At 44.3% G+C, this 19,046-nt stretch overlaps 1 protein-coding gene across 4 annotated transcripts in view; it reads left to right on the top strand.

Annotated features, from left to right (window-relative positions):
- Nucleotides 1–19,046, top strand: part of LOC126101629 (myrosinase 1-like) — a 521,409-nt gene that overhangs the window by 417,054 nt on the left and 85,309 nt on the right. For all 4 annotated transcript variants that reach the window (XM_049912315.1, XM_049912313.1, XM_049912312.1 and 1 more), the window contains exons 5-6: nt 10,069–10,191; nt 18,059–18,242. In XM_049912315.1, coding sequence (XP_049768272.1) covers nt 10,069–10,191; nt 18,059–18,242 — 307 coding nt within the window. The remainder of the gene's footprint in view (nt 1–10,068; nt 10,192–18,058; nt 18,243–19,046) is intronic.

Here is a 19,046-nt window from a genome sequence, read left to right as displayed (position 1 = left end):
TTTATATTCTCCAGAGAGCTCACTCATGATTTTCGTTGTTTTATGACATTACGGCTTCCTATTATGGTGAGGCGGTAAATATCAAGATTTCTGTTTTTGTCTGCTGAGCAAACCAGACGGACAGATGTTTTCGGGACAGATATAAATTTAAAGGTTGCATAAAACGAGATTGGTACGGGCAGCTGAATCACACTGTGTAAAAATTATAGTTTTGCGTGAAGGACCGTCTTATAACGTAAATAGAACAGAACGTAACACCATTTTTGCTAAAATTTAGAAGGGAGCTGTATAGAACGGAGGGAGGGAGGGAGGGAGGGAGGGAGGGAGGGAGGGAGGGAGGGAGGGAGGGAGGGAGGGAGGGAGGGAGGGAGATTACAGTTTAGCGTCTCGTCGACAGCGAAGTCATCAGAGACGTAGCAGAAGCGCGGATTACGGAAGGATGAAGAAGAAAATCGGCCGTGCCCTTTTCAAAGGAACCATCCCCCCATTTGATTCGAGCGATTTACGGAAAGCATGGGAAACCTGAATCTGCATGGCCGGACGCGGATATGAACCATCGACCTCCCGAATGTGCGTCCAGTGTGCTGACCACTGCACAACCTCGCTGGGTCCCTGTAGAACAGTCACTTGAACATTTTCAGACATTTCTGTTTCGTTCTTCTTTAGCTAGTTTATCAATGTTAGGACGTAATGTTTGGGATATTTCCAATAGAAGACTGCATGTTAGGTTGTGATCCAAGGTGTTTCGGGATTTGGAATTTGCTACTTTCATAGCGGAAAAGAATTGCTCGTACACAGTATCTCGAACCGAAGATACATAACATCCGTGCAGCAAGTGCATACAAACTCGTAAATATGGTTTTGGAAAGACTCTTGTTTGAATCAGCCGAGTCGTCCTTGTGGGTATATTTGTCCTTCAATAAATCGTCGTATTGTAAACATTTTCATTTGGTACCTGGTATGAATAGTGTTGATCACCGCTGAATACGCAGTTGCAAGGATCTGAAACGTAGTCGAGAATGTGTCTACATCTTGAAACCTGGACACCAACTGGTTACGAAGATTTTGTACGATTTACACATGTTCTTCAGAGAGGCTGGTATCTGGGTTAAGCATGTGCGATAACTCTGGGAAACGCACAGTGTTTCCCGCCAGCAGTCGATTAGTCCACACGTCCAACGCCGTATTGAAGCCTTTGATTCCTTTGTACATACTTGTTACGATGAGGCCCTTGTCTTCGAGTGAGATATTTAAATCGTTCACGTGATCTGTTGAATCAGCAAGAAAGCTAAGTGACAAATCTAGTTTTTTTTCCTTGCGACTAAGGAAGAGGCTGATTTTGATTAGTTATAAATAATGCTATTTCGTCTCTTAGGTCAAAGAATCGATTCAACACCTTGCCCCTGCTCAACCAGTGCACAGTACAACAATAAAGGAGATCACCACACTGACTGCCACGTCGTCCAAGAAAACCTGTAGACTGTCTACGCTTAGAGCCCCTTGATCGGATGGAATCTGTGACCTGTACCACGGTATCCATAACATTTATAGCTTTAATGTAATTGGCGCGAAGATTCTGTTGATTAAGAGTGCAGTGGAGTGCAGTGAGATCACGTGTTGCACCAGGAACACATTTCGTATTTCCTTTCATCCGTGTTATTAATCCAACATTGACTCCTACTGTAGACGGAGCTCCATCCGTTGCGACAGATACAAGCTTATTCCATATAAGGCCAGCGGTTTCACCAGCTCTTCCCTTAAAAGGGACTAAATCCAACAGTTCTCCTGTGATTTTCAACTTGTCGGCCCTAATGAAAATAGCTAATTATGCAGTATGTGATAAGTCACCACTCTCAACGACAGCGACGGAATAATGTAGAAACTTAAGTGCCGCAACACCTACTTCCTCTTGGACATCTGCACCCATATCCTGAATAAGTTGCATAATAGTCTTAGGAGATAAACTTACTCTTTCAGAGTCTTCTGCCAAATCTGGAAACATTTCTTCAGCGGCCACCACAATCATTTCTTTCCCAAAGTCTCCTTCAGTAAACGGTCTTACTTCCTTGACTATATGAAGAGCTATTCTGTAGGTCAGACGGAAAGACGCTCCAATACTTTGATAGTCCTCCAAATCAGCATGTTCCTTTAATTCCGATATTACTGCCCCATGTTCTTCTTCTCTGTATTTCTCATATTCATTTGCATGGCACACAGAATAATGACGTTATAGATTGGGTTTCTTAATACTCTGTACTTTTTTGTTACATACTTAACACTTTGCAACTTCACCGCACCGCACAAATAGAAAAATATATGCCCATGTAGACAGAGAACTGTCTGCTCCGTGTTGTTTGTGCTCGCCATGTTGTTGCCATGGAGATCGCTACAGATGCCTGGACCACCCAGTCCCACACTCACAGCGCCGTCTCTGTAGGCAACACTGCAGTACACAGCTGCCGCCTGACGTCACACGTACGGACGGGGCAGTTCATCGTTACGACACGCCACACCGACTGAAGCTGTCCCCTGAAATGAGTACTTAACACCCCGGTGTTTGTGAAATAACGTGTGATGACTGTCAAACAACTGCACTGGCCCAAAGGATCCAACACGTAAAACTCGCTTTGATGGACGTACGCTTTCACAAAGTGAGACTGCACTAGGGCTCATTTTTCGCATTGTATTGTATCAACATACGCAAACGTGAAATCACTGGTACTGACAGTAACAGGGAGATCTTGCGTAGAGCAAATAAAGGACGGTACCTCGACGTACTTCAGGAATTTCAAATTTATACTACCAAAATACACTCCTGGAAATGGAAAAAAGAACACATTGACACCGGTGCGTCAGACCCACCATACTTGCTCCGGACACTGCGAGAGGGCTGTACAAGCAATGATCACACGCACGGCACAGCGGACACACCAGGAACCGCGGTATTGGCCGTCGAATGGCGCTAGCTGCGCAGCATTTGTGCACCGCCGCCGTCAGTGTCAGCCAGTTTGCCGTGGCATACGGAGCTCCATCGCAGTCTTTAACACTGATAGTATGCCGCGACAGCGTGGACGTGAACCGTATGTGCAGTTGACGGACTTTGAGCGAGAGCGTATAGTGGGCATGCGGGAGGCCGGGTGGACGTACCGCCGAAATGCTCAACACGTGGGGCGTGAGGTCTCCATCGATGTTGTCGCCAGTGGTCGACGGAAGGTGCACGTGCCCGTCGACCTGGGACCGGACCGCAGCGACGCACGGATGCACGCCAAGACCGTAGGATCCTACGCAGTGCCGTAGGGGACCGCACCGCCACTTCCCAGCAAATTAGGGACACTGTTGCTCCTGGGGTATCGGCGAGGACCATTCTCCATGAAGCTGGGCTACGGTCCCGCACACCGTTAGGCTGTCTTCCGCTCACGCCCCAACATCGTGCAGCCCGCCTCCAGTGGTGTCGCGACAGGCGTGAATGGAGGGACGAATGGAGACGTGTCGTCTTCAGCGATGAGAGTCGCTTCTGCCTTGGTGCCAATGATGGTCGTATGCGTGTTTGGTGCCGTGCAGGTGAGCGCCACAATCAGGACTGCATACGACCGAGGCACACAGGGCCAACACCCGGCATCATGGTGTGGAGAGCGATCTCCTACACTGGCCGTACACCACTGGTGATCGTCGAGGGGACACTGAATAGTGCACGGTACATCCAAACCGTCATCGAACCCATCGTTCTACCATTCCTAGACCGGCAAGGGAACTTGCTGTTCCAACAGGACAATGCACGTCCGCATGTATCCCGTGCCACCCAACGTGCTCTAGAAGGTGTAAGTCAACTACCCTGGCCAGCAAGATCTCCGGATCTGTCCCCCATTGAGCATGTTTGGGACTGGATGAAGCGTCGTCTCACGCGGTCTGCACGTCCAGCACGAACGCTGGTCCAACTGAGGCGCCAGGTGGAAATGGCATGGCAAGCCGTTCCACAGGACTACATCCAGCATCTCTACGATCGTGTCCATGGGAGAATAGCAGCCTGCATTGCTGCGAAAGGTGGATATACACTGTACTAGTGCCGACATTGTGCATGCTCTGTTGCCTGTGTCTATGTGCCTTTGGTTCTGTCAGTGTGATCATGTGATGTATCTGACCCCAGGAATGTGTCAATAAAGTTTCCCCTTCCTGGGACAATGAATTCACGGTGTTCTTATTTCAATTTCCAGGAGTGTAGAAGAATCTGACAAAAATCTTAACGAACAGAACGTAACGCTTACCGATGACTCTTTCCAGCAGGTGCGCTATAGCTAGTGTTCTTCCTCTTTCGACGAACATGAGTCTGTGTAGCCTGTCATCTGGCCGGCGTATGACACATGTAGCTGCCGCAAGATGCAGCCTGTGACACGCATAATGAACATACTACTGCTTACCTCGTCACTCAAACTGTTGTGGTAGGTGGCGCACTCTGGCGGCCACTCCATTATTTTCCTCACACTACCCTCATTAAACGACTTTCTAATTTATAGTACAGTATTCTCAAAAACCAACAGCTATTTTTGTAACCGATTCCCTCATCTACGGCTTCTTAGGGTCCTCAGTATATTTGTATTGTTATTATGTATTTTAACAGATGGAAGGCTCAGACTATGCTGATTAGATATGTTCGTTAATTCTGAACTGTCTTTTAAAATATGCAAACAAGAACGAAAATGTAGCATGTACACTGTGCTGTGTATTTTATTTTCTCTTGTATGATGCGTCATACACACAGTCTTTTAGTTCTTGATTTCATTATTAACTTTGGTTGTGGTTGTTGTGGTCTTCGGTCCAGAGACTGGTTTGATGCAGCTCTCCATGCTACTCTACCCTGTGCATCCTGTGTAAACCTCTTCATCTCCGAGTAACTACTGCAACTACGTCCTTCTAAATCTGCTAAGTGTATTCATCTCTTGGTCTCCCTCTATGATTTTTATCCTCCATTTTTACTCTCCACGCTCCACTCCAGTACTAAATTCTTCATCCCTTGATGGCTCAGAACGTGTCCTACCAACCGTCCACTTCTTCTATTCAAGTTGTGTCACAAATTCCTCTTCTCCTCATTTATATTCAGTACCTCTTCATTAGTTACGTGATCGACCCATCTAATCTTCCGCATTCTTCTGTAGCATCACATTTCAAAAGCTTCTGTTCTCTTCCTGTCTAAACTTCTTACCGTCCATGTTTCACTTCCATACACGGCTACACTCCATACAAATACTGTCAGAAACGACTTCCTGACAGCTAAATTTATAGTGGATGTTAACAATTTTTTCTTCTTCAGAAACGCTTTTCTTGCCATTGCCAGTCTACATTTTATATCCTCTCTACTTCGACCATCATCAGTTATTTTGCTCCCCGAATAGCAAAACTCCTTTACTACCTTAAGTGTCTCCTTTCCTAATCTAATTCCATCAGCATCACCTCATTTAATTCGACTACATTCCATTATCTTCGTTTTGCTTTTGATAATGTTCATCTTACATTCCCCTTTCAAGACACTGTCCATTCCTTTCAACTGTTCTTCCAAATTCTTTGCTGTCTCTGACAGGATTACAATGTCACCGGCAAACTTCAAGGTTTTTATTTCTTCTCCTTGAATTTTCATTCTTACTCCAATTTTTTCTGTTTCCTTTACTGCTTGTTTGGTATACAGATTGAATAACATCGGGGATAGGCTACAGCCCTCTCTCACTCCCTTCTCAACCACTGCTTCCCTTTCATGCCCCTCAACTGGTTATTGTACAAATTGTAAATAGCCTTTCGCTCCCTGTATTTTACCCCTGCCACCTTGAGAATTTCAAAGAGAGTATTCCAGTCAACATTTTCAAAAGCTTTCTCTAAGTCTGCAAATGCTAGAAACGTAGGTTTGCCTTTCCTTGATATGTCTTCTAAGATAAGTCACAGAATCAGTATTGCCTCGGGTGCTTCTAGATTCCTACGGAATCCAATCTGATCTTCCCCGAAGTCTGAGGGTATTTCGCCTGTCTCATACATCTTGCTCACCAGATGGTAGAGTTTTTTCAGGACTGGCTCTCCCAAGGCTGTCAGTAGTTCTAAGGAAATGCTGTCTACTCCCGGGTCCTTGTTTCGACTTAGGTCTTTCAGTGCTGCGTCAAATTCTTCACTCAGTATCGTATCTCACATTTCATATTCATCTACGTCCTCTTCCATTTCCATAACATTGCCCTCAAGTACATCACCCTTGTATAGACCTTCTGTACAATCCTTCCAACTTTCTGCTTTCCCTTCTTTGCTTAGGACTGATTTTCCATCTGAGCTCTTGATATTTGTACAGGTGATTCTCTTTTCTCCAAAGGTCTCTTTAATTTTCCTGCAAGCAGCATCTATTTTACCCCTAGTGAAATATGCTTCTACATCGTTACATTTATCCTCCAGCCATTCCTACTTAGCGATTTTGCACTTCCTGTCGATCTCATTTTTGTGACGTTTGTATTCCTTTAATTTTTTTCCTTTGCTTATTTTTTATGGTAGAGGAATCTCTTTGACGCTCCTTTAATGTAGTAACGTATGACATTAGCACACGTCACGTGACTACACAAACATTTTTACACCGCCCACAACCTTTATACTGTGTGTGTTCAAAACGAATGTACGTATTTGGAACGTAAGACACATAACTATGAAATCTGGGACATACATTTACGGCTCTATGAAGTTTATAGATTACATATGTTCCATATGTTCTCTACCCGCGACACGAACAATGTCACACTGATACTCAAATTCCTCCCATACTTGTGTAGGCATGTCCACCGTCATTGATGTCATAGCAGCAAGGTTCTTAACTCCGCAAGGGTCTGTGGTAGTGTTGGCGCATAAACGTTGTCCTTACTGAAACATCAGAGGAAGAAGTCACAGGGAGTGAGATGCGGTGAGCGTGCAGGCCAGCCGAGAAGTGCTGAGTCACCGGCTACTCGATGACCATCCAGCGGATCGCTAGAGTTTCATTCAGACATTCACACACATGGCGACTCTAGTGACGGGTGCTCCGTCTTATTGAAAAATGAGGCATTCCTCGTTCAGCCTCGGAAACACCTGTTTTGTAAAATAGCAAGATACTTCTGACCGTTAACAGTGTTTCCTTCACAGAAGAATAGGCTGGAGATAGAAGAATGTGATATCGCCCGTGTGCGCATGTGGTTTCTGTAGACCCCAAATTCGAACGCTGTGTTTGTTTACGTTCCCACTAAGATGGAAAATCACTTCAGCACTGAACACGATACCGTGTGCGAAAGAGTTATCATTCTCATAGCATTCTGAAGGTCGCCAGAAAATGCCACACGTTTGTGTTTGTCGTCATGGCATAGAGCTCGTATCAGCTGTAACTTGGACGGCTTCATAACCAGACGACATCTCAAAACACGCCAAATTTTTTTTGTAGACAGTTGTAACGCCTGACTGGCAGGAAGAGTTGATTTTGTGGAACTGCGTTGGAAAGCGGTTTGAATTCGTGCGACATTTTCGTCAGACACACGAAGGCGGCGACGACTCTTTCCGTGACACACACATCCTGTGTTTACACACTGTCCATAACATATGTGAGTTTGCACCCATTGAGAGAATGAGTGTGGTACCTCATCCTGGAACGTGTTATCATTGTAATCACGTAATTACACTTCATTTCTGCTGCGGAGTAGTAATTTTGCAACATGTGACGGTAACTAAGCAAACAGAAGAAAATGATATGTAGCGGCAATGGATACAAACCAGGCAATGTATTCCTTCCTCCAATGAACGACCGTGGCGCAGCGATCGATTGCTTTGACAACATAATTCTTTGTAACACTTATATTCTTTTTGAAACACCCTGTATTTGACGTTAGTTGACAAACTGCACTTTGCGGCGCCAGGTACTTGTGGAATCTAATAATATTTTGTTGTTAATAGCGCAATCCCTTATAGTATTGTTTCTAATGTCACACTTTTGTAATTGTTATTGTTGTTGCCTCTTTTTCCTGCTCCAACTAGACCTGAAGATAATCCGCATTGAAACCGGTAGACAGCACTAAAAGAAGTGATCCAGACAGTATTTGTTTATTTATGCCCAACATAAATCGAATGGATTTTTCAGTCCCGAAAGACACACTTGAATACAAACACTGAGAATTTAATGAACATAATCAAGAAATCAAAACTCTCACCAATGATAGAAGATAACGCACATCCCTATGGAGATGCCTGGGAGTGCGAACCCAGTCTCACTGAATGTTAACAGCGCAACTATAAAGAAGCTGACCACAGACTTCGGTATTAAAAAAAATATACATTTTTTAAGAACGTATATTCGTTTTTATACGATCGTAGTTTCCTGAACAAGCGTTGATATAGTACTGAGTCAAATTATTTTCGAGAGTGAAGAAGTACTGGATTGGCTTGGTTGCCTCTGTCCACGGTTTTCAGGATATGTGCGAAAATCATGAGACGGGTACGACCAATGTTCTCAACATCCGTACTGCTTGACATGGATAAGGTCATCCTGTTCGAGATGTCTAATCACGTTTGAGCTTAGGATATGCCCTGGTGCAGTAGATGGATGTCAGTGATGAGGGATGGCAGTCTTGAGGACCACTTCTGTCACCCTTCTTGTAGGAGGGCGTGCTTTCTTGCCACCACTGTGCATAGGAAACTACGGTATATTGAGGTTTAACAAAAAAGAATGGTTAACTCAGCAGCAAATTCTGTCAGGGATTCTATCGGGACACGTAGTCTTGTTCAGCTTCAGCTATTTTAGCTGTTTCGCAACGCTACTGACACTAGTATCTGATAGCTCATCTTCGGAATGGTGCGATAAGCAAACTATGCAGTACTGCTCCTTCTTCCTTTGTAAAGGAACATTTGAAAGTGGAGTTCAGCTTTTCTGCTTTTGCTTTGATACCCTTAGTTTCAGTTCGTATGGCTTCCGTGAATGCCTGAACACTAAACTTTGGTTCCGGTGACAGCCATAGATACGGCTCTAACTTTTGGGCTTTTTTATAGCTCTTCTGATAAGATTATGCCGCGGTAGTCATTGAAGGCTTCAAGCAATTCCCGTTTGACAGCCAAATATATCTCCTTTAGCGCCTTTATCTACAGGATTATGATTTTATTTTACACCTGTTGCGTGGTAAACGCTGTTTGCTTAGACGTGTCTTTACAGAGGCCATATACCATAGAGGTTACATTACGTCATCAACAACTCTACTAGCCATCTATCCAGTGGTTACTCAACTGTTTTTCTAAACTTGGGCCACAGTTCCTCTATATGCTCCTGCCCAGCGCTAAACGTTTCGAGCTCCTATTTCAGATACGATAGTACTGCTTCTGTGTCTCTTTTCAGGATCAGTCACCTCCAGTTCACGCACCACAGAACGAGGTACATGCATGCTAAAAATAAAATGTCCATTTCCAAATGCTTTCCATAGCGACGTTAGCAGAGAACTGTCCGTTATTTGATCACAGCTCAAATGGCTCTGAGCACTATGGGACTTAACAGCTGAGGTCATCAGTTCCCTAGAACTTAGAACTACTTAAACCTAACTAACCTAATGACATCACACACATCCATGCCCGAGGCAGGATTCGAACCTGCGACCATAGCGGTCGCGCGGTTCCAGACTGAATCGCCTAGAACCGCTCGGCCACACTGGCCGGCTTTGATCACAGCCTTCGACAGTCATTTTTTAAGGATTTTTAAACCCAAATACAAGACAACACCATTGAAAACATACCGCTGATACTATGATGGCACTGTTGCCAGATTTCAGTGGCAACAACGCATTTATATAATAAACACTCACTGAGAGTCGAATGGTCGATACATTTCGTTCTGACTGACCTCAAGTATACTTGGTGATTCACTTGGAGATCTTTAACGCTTTATACCCATCATCCTCCGTTTGAGTACCAAATCTAATGATGGAATACGTTTTGAACAGTCTTCTCTAATGAAGTGACGAAAAAATGTCATTTTAAAAACAGTAAGCAATGTGTTGTTAGTAGTCTCTTTAACACTGATTGGTCACATAATTTTTTTTTATTCTGCAGGTGACGATGTTCCACTGGGACCTCCCACAACCGCTGCAGGACCTGGGAGGATGGCCCAATCCTGTAATCGCTGACTACTTCGAGGACTACGCCAGGATCCTGTTCCGTCATTTTGGGGACCGGGTAAGCGGCGAAGAGACTGACTAATGTTCGACTGCACTACTGAATGATAAATTACTCGAAACAGTAACTGCTGTAAAATACCAAGGAGTAGCCAGCCATCTGGTGCAACCCAAGGAGGAACGATCACACATTTTTTTATGAATCTGTAACCCTTATAAAATTGGACTGACATACAATGTAAAGAACATCCAACGAAGAGCGGCGCGTTTCGTCACGAGATCATTTAGTCGGCGCGAGAGTATTGCGGAGACGATCAACAAAATACTGTGGCAAACATTACAAACGACACATTGTCCGTCGCTGTTGGTGATATTCTGATAGCGTATGTTCCAAAGTGTCTCGAACAACCATATTAGTTCCTCCCGTAAAGAGAAAATCAGGGAAGTTACTGAATATGAGGAGCGTTTCCGAAAGTCGCCCTTCCGCGCACCATTCGCGAATGGAAAGGGGAAGGACGGAAGAAGCTAGTGTTACCAGAAGTGCCCTCCGCCACCTACCGGAAAGTGTCTTGAGAATTATAGATTCAGATCTAAAGTAGTTGCTGAATGTCTGACTTCATGTAGTGCTTTCGCTAACACTTCTGCTGTTTGCATATAACTGTGATGACCACTGTTGCGACTGTTGTAAATTCTGTCTTTGGGCTGAAGAGAGTCAGCTTTAATTTCCATTCGAGCAATAATACAACAGTTTCAGTAAAATGAAACTTATTTCAAGTTGAAGGTGTCAGTATAGCATACAATATTTAAAGTGAGCTTCATGAGATTACTTTACAGCACAGTACTCAGCAACAACATTTTTGCAACAATTTGAAGTACAGAATTTAACTGCTAGGCCTGCTGGTAAAGATGCCACTCGACTTTCGAGAAATACACATATTTTCAGAGCTTTCGATAGCTGTGCCATAGTTTCTTGTCGCAGAAAATTTTAATCTTGAAAAAAAAATTGACAATTTGCGAATGAAATTATGATCGTAGCTTTTGGAAAAATTCGTCCTCAGTATAACCCGCCCCAACTGGGTAGCCGTCTGTGCAAGGTTACAGTGTTTCGTTGTCTAATTTAAGTTAGTCATTTAAAATAAAATTGTGACAAAGATATATTGTGCAGCGTTTTTAATTATTGTGGTAAGGCACATTTAATGTGCAATATGAAGTTTTCTAGAATCCGAAGCACTATGGAGATGCTATGATAAAAAATTCTCGATACTCTTCTAATTTGTTTACTGGAGGCCGGAATAACTTATTTTGTAAAACGATCTCGGCGACATACCAGCTCCGGATTATTTATTAGAGAGAAGACTACCACGACATTCTGTTAAAAGAAAAGGCGAATATTGGAATGGCATGCCCCTAAGATTTATTCGTGAAGGAGTACGTAACAATCAGACAATGAAGAACACGTTAACTAAGAAGACTGTAAGTGGTATGCGCAAAAACACTACCCACGCTCGTTTGAGCTGTATAGTTATGCTCGTTCAGTAAATGTTCTTGTGTTGTCGTCTGATATTTGTGAACGATAATAACAACGTTAAAATGTACGAGCTGCCAGAACTGAAACGTCTTCTCGCCTTGGAAGAATTTAATGTGATCTGTGATCGAGGCATACTCTTCACTACGTCTCATCTTGTCTTCCAGAAACTGTCGGATGCGATGGAAGACATCGAATCAAAATATCATCGAAACATTTCTGCACAACAATTAAGGAAGATCGTCATGGTCTCCTTACGTTCGTTACAAATACTTTCATGCTGGAACGTTTCGTTAAAGAAAAAGATGCCGACGGCAGAGACGAGTTGTGGCACGTATTTGGTTCATCGTCCGATAAGGACTTAACAAAACAATTTGATCTTCCACCGTCAGCAGAAAAATGTGCTGTCATAAAATCACTAAACAAGACACTTGGAAAAAATTGTGATCATATTTTTTTCGCGAATTTCTACAGAACTATTCAGATTTTACAAAAGCACTCTAGCATATCTATTAATAACTCTGAAAAAAATGTGTATTTCTCGAAAGTCGAGTTCCAACGTCACCAATAGTGAAAATGGGCCCCTCGCTACCGTAATTCTCTCGTAAACTATAATCTGTACAAAAAATGTCATTAGGTTTTTTTTTTAGAAACCCTGGGAAGCTGTTCAGAATTGTGATCATTTTTGGCTAATAATTTTAATTATCAGATTAAAATTTGCTCGAGTACTATGGTTTTCTTCGCGAAATTTTTCATAACTATTCAGTTTTTTCACAGAGAACTCCGTAACTATAGTATTTCTATCAAGAACGCTGACAGAAAATATATATTTCTCGAAATCTGGCTGCCAGACTTCACATGTCAGCTTATAGGGTGTATTAGCGATGTTCTGCTCCGTTGGCGAACTTATTAACAGAACTAAGTATCATCACAACAGTGCAATATGCCTAAGAAGCTACTGTAAGCTGCCTTCTTATGATAATTGTTGACTACAATAGACTAGTCATTATTATTGTATGTTGTAGTGTGTGAGCATTTGCGTCATTATGAAACTCTTCTGTTAACTCATGAATAAAATAAGTTTAAATTTTATTTTACCTTTTTCATATCAAATGAAAATAGAAGGTTGTAATATACACGATGTGATAAAAGTACCCGAACACCCCTATGTAATGTGGAAATGACCAGTAGATGCCACGGGAGGCGGACCCGCCACTATTAGAGGAGGCGGGGCGTACTGTACTGTCAGCAGCGAAGTAGCAAACGAGAGAATGGGTCGTTCATGAGGCCTCAGCGACTTCGAACTTGCACGAATCACTGGATGTCACCTGAGTGTCAGACATATCAGGGACATTTCAGCTCTTCTAAAGCAGCCCAAGCCGACTGTTGGTGAGGTGACTGTGGAGTGGAAACGCGAGGGAACTGCCACGGCTAAAGCAAGGCCACTCAGACGTCATGTGCTGACGGTCAGTGACCATCGAGCGTTGCGAAGCGTGATTGTAAAAAATAGCATGAAATCATCGGAATCACTCATAACTTTCAAAGTTCTGCCAGCAGCCGAGCTAGCACAGTTACTGTGCATGGATTAGAAAGAAAGGGAAACAGTGGTCGAGCCACCGTGGAAAATTCTGGCATCAAATGGATGTCCCGGAAAATACATCAAAATACTTCGGCTTCTACACGGCAATATGAGTGCCGCTACCCTTGCCGGCATTGGATCCGGAGAAACGTTTAAGATTACCACAAGAATCAAGCAGGGATGTGTTATTGCCCCTAGCCTATTCTCGATATTTGTGTGAATCATACTTCGCCTTGTTAAGGAAAACCTAACGTTGGGTGTTGAAATAGTTTATAGGACTGATGGTAAGCTATTCAGCCTTAGCAGACTCCGAGCTAAAAGCGAAATAACCACAACAGCCGTCGTCGAACTTCAGTGCGCTAATGATAAAGTTGTCTTGGCATACATAGAGGAAGATCTACAAACTACTCTAAATGCATTCAGTCTGGCATACAAATCTATTGGTCTAGAACTTAACACAGACAAAACGAAAGTCCTCGATCAGCCAGCCCCAAATTCTACTACAGCACCTCCAGTTATCACAGTTGATGGAACATCTCTAGAGATTTTAGGGTATTTTCCTCACCTGGGAAGCCATCTTTCTGCAAATTCAAACATAGATGCAGAAATTCAACACCAACTAAAGGGTGCAAGTACCGCATATGGTCGTCTTTTGATTAGAGTGTTTGATGGCCATGATTTGAGTGTTAAAACTAAGCTTACAGTCTACAATGCCATTATCATGCCTACACCTCTTTATGAGTGTGGAACCTGGGCCATCTACAGGTGTTAGAAAAATACGACCAATGCTGCCTAAGGAAAACATTGAAAGTAAATTGACAGGATCGACGAAAAAACAACAGCATTTCGGAAGAAACCAAGTCCACCAGCACTGAAGCAAAAATTGTCAAACATCAACTTCGCTGAGCTGGTCATATCATCCGCATGCCAAACTTTCGTCTCCCGAAGCAACTCATGTTCTCCCAATGGAAGAATGGCCAACGAAATCAGGGAGGGGAAACAAAACGATATAAAGGTGTCCTCAAGTCAAATATGACAAAATGTCAAATACACACAAATGACTCGGAAGCTGCAGACCTAGATAGATCCAAATGGCGACAAATTGTTCACCAAGGAACACTTAACTTTGAAAAGCAGAGACAACTGCTGGAAAATAGGAAGAGAGATCGCAGAAGAGAACAGGAGCTCTTGAGAGGAACAAACCTGTTCACCGTTCAGTCAACATCAACTGGGTATGCCATTACTGCAGGAAAATCTGTGGCTCCAGAACAGGACTATTTACCCACCAAAGAATCCACAGATAACACAACCAAAAGACATTTTACACTCGTGAACGAGTAAATGTCTATGATTCTGTTGCCAATGCTAAGCGACGTTTTAGGTAATGAAAAAGAATGATGCACTAGGACAGCAGATGAGTGTTGATAAGTGACTCTGAGTAATGAATTACTCTATACCCTGTGGCTATCGGATGGATGGGTTCGGATTTGGCGAAAGCGTGGAGAACGTTATACGCCCTTATGTTTAGTATGTAATGGAGCACGGAGGTGGTACAAAGGACAGGAACGCAAGGGAACTGATGATACCAGCTTCATCGGGACATTACGCGGAATCTGCGGAGTGAAAATGTTTACCAGACTGGAGCTCGAACCCCAGATGTCCTGCTTACTAGGCTATTGGGTTAACCAATGCGCCATCCACACACAGAGAACTTATGGCAAGTGTCCGAATTGTCTCGGCACAGTTCCCGGCCGATCCACAAACCCGCCTACCGCCACCTATCTGCAGTCGATGTCCGTATTCTCGATGCTCGCTAGTTTTAGTTTGACGCTGGATGTCGAACGAAATGTGCATCCACACTGAACGTTGTTCATTCATTGCCCATCGAGGCGAATGGGTAGATCACATAGCTACTGAACAGAATTGGAGAGAAGAGAAATTTGTGGCACAACTTGACTAGAAGTAGGGATCGGTTGGTAGGGCATATTCTGAGGCATCAAGCGATCACCAGCGTGGAGGGCAGCGTGGAGGGTAAAAATCGTAGAGGGAGCCCAAGAGATGAATACACTAAACAGATTCAGAAGGATGTAGGTTGAAGTAGGTACTGGGAGATGAAGAAGCTTGCACAGAATAGAGTAGCATGGAAAGCTGCATCAAACCAGTCTCTGGACTGAAGACCAAATAACAAAACAACGAGGCGAATCAATTGTATGAATATAGAATGAAATTTTCACTCTACAGCGGAGTGTGCGCTGATATGAAACTTCCTGGCAGATTAAAACTGTGTGCCGGACCGAGACTCGAACTCGGGACCTTTGCCTTTCGCTGGTAAGTGACGGGGCGTGAGTCGTGCTTGGGTAGCTCAGTTCGTAGAGCACTTGGCCGAGAAAAGGAAAAGGTCCCGACTTCGAGTCTCGGTCCATCACACAGTTTTAATCTGCCAGGACGTTTAAATTCTATGAATGCATGGTATCTGTTCTTTCGGACACGCATTCATCTAATTATATGTAGTGCCAGCAGTCAAGTATGAAACAAGTGGTGTTGCAGTACGGGGGTGTTTTTCTAAGTCAGAGTGTGGGTCCTTTATTGCACTTAAGAAAGCGCTAAATTCGGGAGAATATGAACACGTTCCAAGCTTTGTGTACTGTGTACAGCAGAGGAACAGTTCAGAGATGATTCTTGATTGACTCAGTTCGGCAGTACACCCTGTCACAAAGCGATTGTGAAGCAATCGCTAGTGGGCAGTAATATTGCCTTCCCAGTCTCGACCTGATCCCAATGGAACACCTTTATGATTACTTAGAAGTCGGCGTCGTTCCGGATCCCAGCGACCAGCGTCATTTCTATTTTAGTTTTGCTCCTTGAGGAAGAATGGGCACCATTCCTCCACGGACATTCAGAGACCTCATTTAAAGTGTCCCCACCAGAGTTCAAGCCATAATAAAGGCGAAGGTACACACACTCCATATCAATATCCACCAATAGAAAGTGTCCAGATACTCTTGATGAACTAGTATTTACTCTGTTGTATGCTACTAGAGACCTAGTGAGGCTTTTTGTCATTATAAGTAAACTTTAAAAACTGCCTATTGGCTTCTGACTCGGGTTCTTCGCCCGACGTTCATCTAATGATTTTACTGACGTTTCGCTAGCACGAGTGGCTGGCATTGTCAAAGCTTCACCCTCCATTGCCGGTGGTGAACTGGAGCCGAGCTCGCGGCCGCAGACTATATGTACCTGGCGCGCGAACGTCCGAGGGCTTCTCCTCGGTCATTTTCGGTGCGGTTCTCCTCTTGCCACCTGCGACGGTCGTTTGCTGCAGTACGGGAAGCCAGGATCCGTTTACCTTAAGGCTTTCCTCTTTCTTGTTGAAATTGTTCACGTGTTTTTGTATTTCTACAGCTTACCTGAACAAGCGCGTGTGATAGTGCTTCTCTACAGCCAGAACTTCCGTGTCGGCGAATTTTATTGCGTGGTCGGTCTCAGTCAGTGCGTGCTCTGCCACGGCCGATTTCTCCACCTGCCCCAACCTGCAATGTCGCTTATGCTCTTTGATCCTGGTGTTGATTGATCGTCCAGTCATTCCGACATAAACTTTTCCGCATGTGGATGATATTCGGTTTATTCCCGACATTGCAAGTGGGTCCGTTTTCTTCTTTGCCGATCTAAGACACTATTTGATCTTCCTTGTCGGTTTGAAAATTGTCTTTACGCCATGTTTGCGCAATGTACGGCCGATTCTGTCCGTCACTCTGGGAATGTATGGCAGAAAGGCCGTACCCGACATTTCTTTTTCTGGTTCCTTACTTTGCCGAGTGTTTGGCTCTGTTGCACTTCTAATGTAGTTTGTGGAGTACCCATTGCTCCTCAGAACAGTTTCCAGGTGTTGCATTTCTCGTCTGAGGTGTTGCGGCTCACATATTCGTCCTGCTCTCGTTACGAGCGTACTAATCATGCCTCTTTCCTGGATCGGGTGGTGGTTTGACAGTTTGTGCAGGTATCGGTCCGTGTGTGTCGGTTTTCGATACACGCTGTGTCGCAGGTTTTCACCACCCCTTGTGACCAGCATATCTAGAAATGGCAGTTTTTTTTTGTCCTTTTCTACTTCCATGGTAAATTTTATGTTGGCATGGAGGCTGTTCAAGTGTCTTAAGAAGTCACCGAGCTGTTCTTCACCATGGCTCCACACAACGAAAGGATCATCGACGTACCTGTACCACACCTTAGGTTTGCAAGTCGCCGAGTTCAGTGTCTGTGCTTCGAATTGTTCCATGAAGAAGTTGGCCACCACTGGAGTAAGATGACTACCCATGGCAACGCCCTCCAGCTGTTCGTAGAAATCGCCATTCCACCTGAAATAGCTCGTGGTGAGACATGCATGGAAGAGCGTTGTGACGTCTTGCGGGAAAATGGAACCGATGTGCTCCAGAGCGTCACTGAGTGGCGCTTTCGTAAACAAAGGAACAACATCGAAGCTGACCAGGATGTCGTTTGGTGCAAGTTTCAGTTTCTTAAGCTTCTCAATGAAACGTTAGTAAAATCATTAGATGAACGTCGGCCGAAGAACCCGAGACAGAAGCCAATAGGGCAGTTTGTCAGCAAGTGTCCACGAAAGCCTTAACAATTTTGAAACATTAAAAACATGTAAAATGTGTCATTATTTGTATCTGGCAACTTGACTGTTCTCAATGGTTCGGACGACAAGCAGCTTGCAACAAGCGACACCTCATGTTGATACAGTGGCTCTCTTTGTACGTGATATTTTGAGCGGTGGTAGCTGTCGACGCACCTTGTTCCTGTACTGACGTGTACCTGTATGCTCAGGTGAAGTACTGGATAACCATCAACGAGCCGGCCAGCATCATCGAGAGCTACGCCAACAGCCGGCTGGGGGCGCCCGGGCTGGACGAGCACGGCGTCGCCGACTACCAGGCCAGCCACACCCTGCTCAAGGCGCACGCCAAGGCCTACCACCTGTACGACAAGTACTTCCGCAAGACGCAGAAAGGTGAGCGCTCTCGTCTCGAACATTTCAACGACAACTCCACACTCCATCCAGAGTAAGAGACTCACGGTACAGTTCTTAAGCCGTCGGCACACGGACCGTGCATCCGAACGTTCAGCGTGCCGAGTTTCTGACGTCACAGCGTGGAACAGCACGCTCGGGAGTCTTTCCGAACGTGCAGAGCAATATCTGGTGTGTCAGATGTTCCGAGCGTTCGTCTGAGCGTTGACCAATGAGATGGCACAACGCCACCTACGTCACACGCACGCCGTCCCCCTTCAGTACAGAGTTGTGAGGCGCCATATTGGCATACATTTCAAGCCTGTATGTATATATGCCGTTTCCGAGCACCAGCAAATTGGGGATCACTGGAAAACCCGTTGTTAACTGTGTGATTCGTACCAAGAAAATAACGAGAAACATCATATTCGGAGCAAAAGAATTATTGTAACTTACATATTATGAGAATAGACTATTTGAAGGCAGTGACACATGGAAGATCCACCCAAAACGCATTGTTCTTGGTACAATTTGTTATAATTAAATTTCAATTAGCAACATATCTACGATTAAGGTGTTCAGCAAGGGGTAAGATAACATGATTAGGCAAAGAAAATGTGCTGTTGGTTTAGCGTTAGCCGGCACGGTAACTAAGTGTGATCGGTCAGAGGGCTAGCTGCCCTCTGTAATAAAAAAAACTGAGTTAATGGATCTACAACGAACTGACATGGCTGTCTTTCGACGTCCGCCCCGAGCAGATACAACGAACGAAATGAGATTTAAAGAAAAAAAAAAATAAGCGTAATG

This window comes from Schistocerca cancellata, chromosome 9 (genome assembly GCF_023864275.1).
Source record: "Schistocerca cancellata isolate TAMUIC-IGC-003103 chromosome 9, iqSchCanc2.1, whole genome shotgun sequence".
In the NCBI taxonomy this organism is placed as follows: Eukaryota; Metazoa; Arthropoda; class Insecta; order Orthoptera; family Acrididae; genus Schistocerca; species Schistocerca cancellata.
This window is presented reverse-complemented; position numbering and strand designations above follow the sequence as displayed.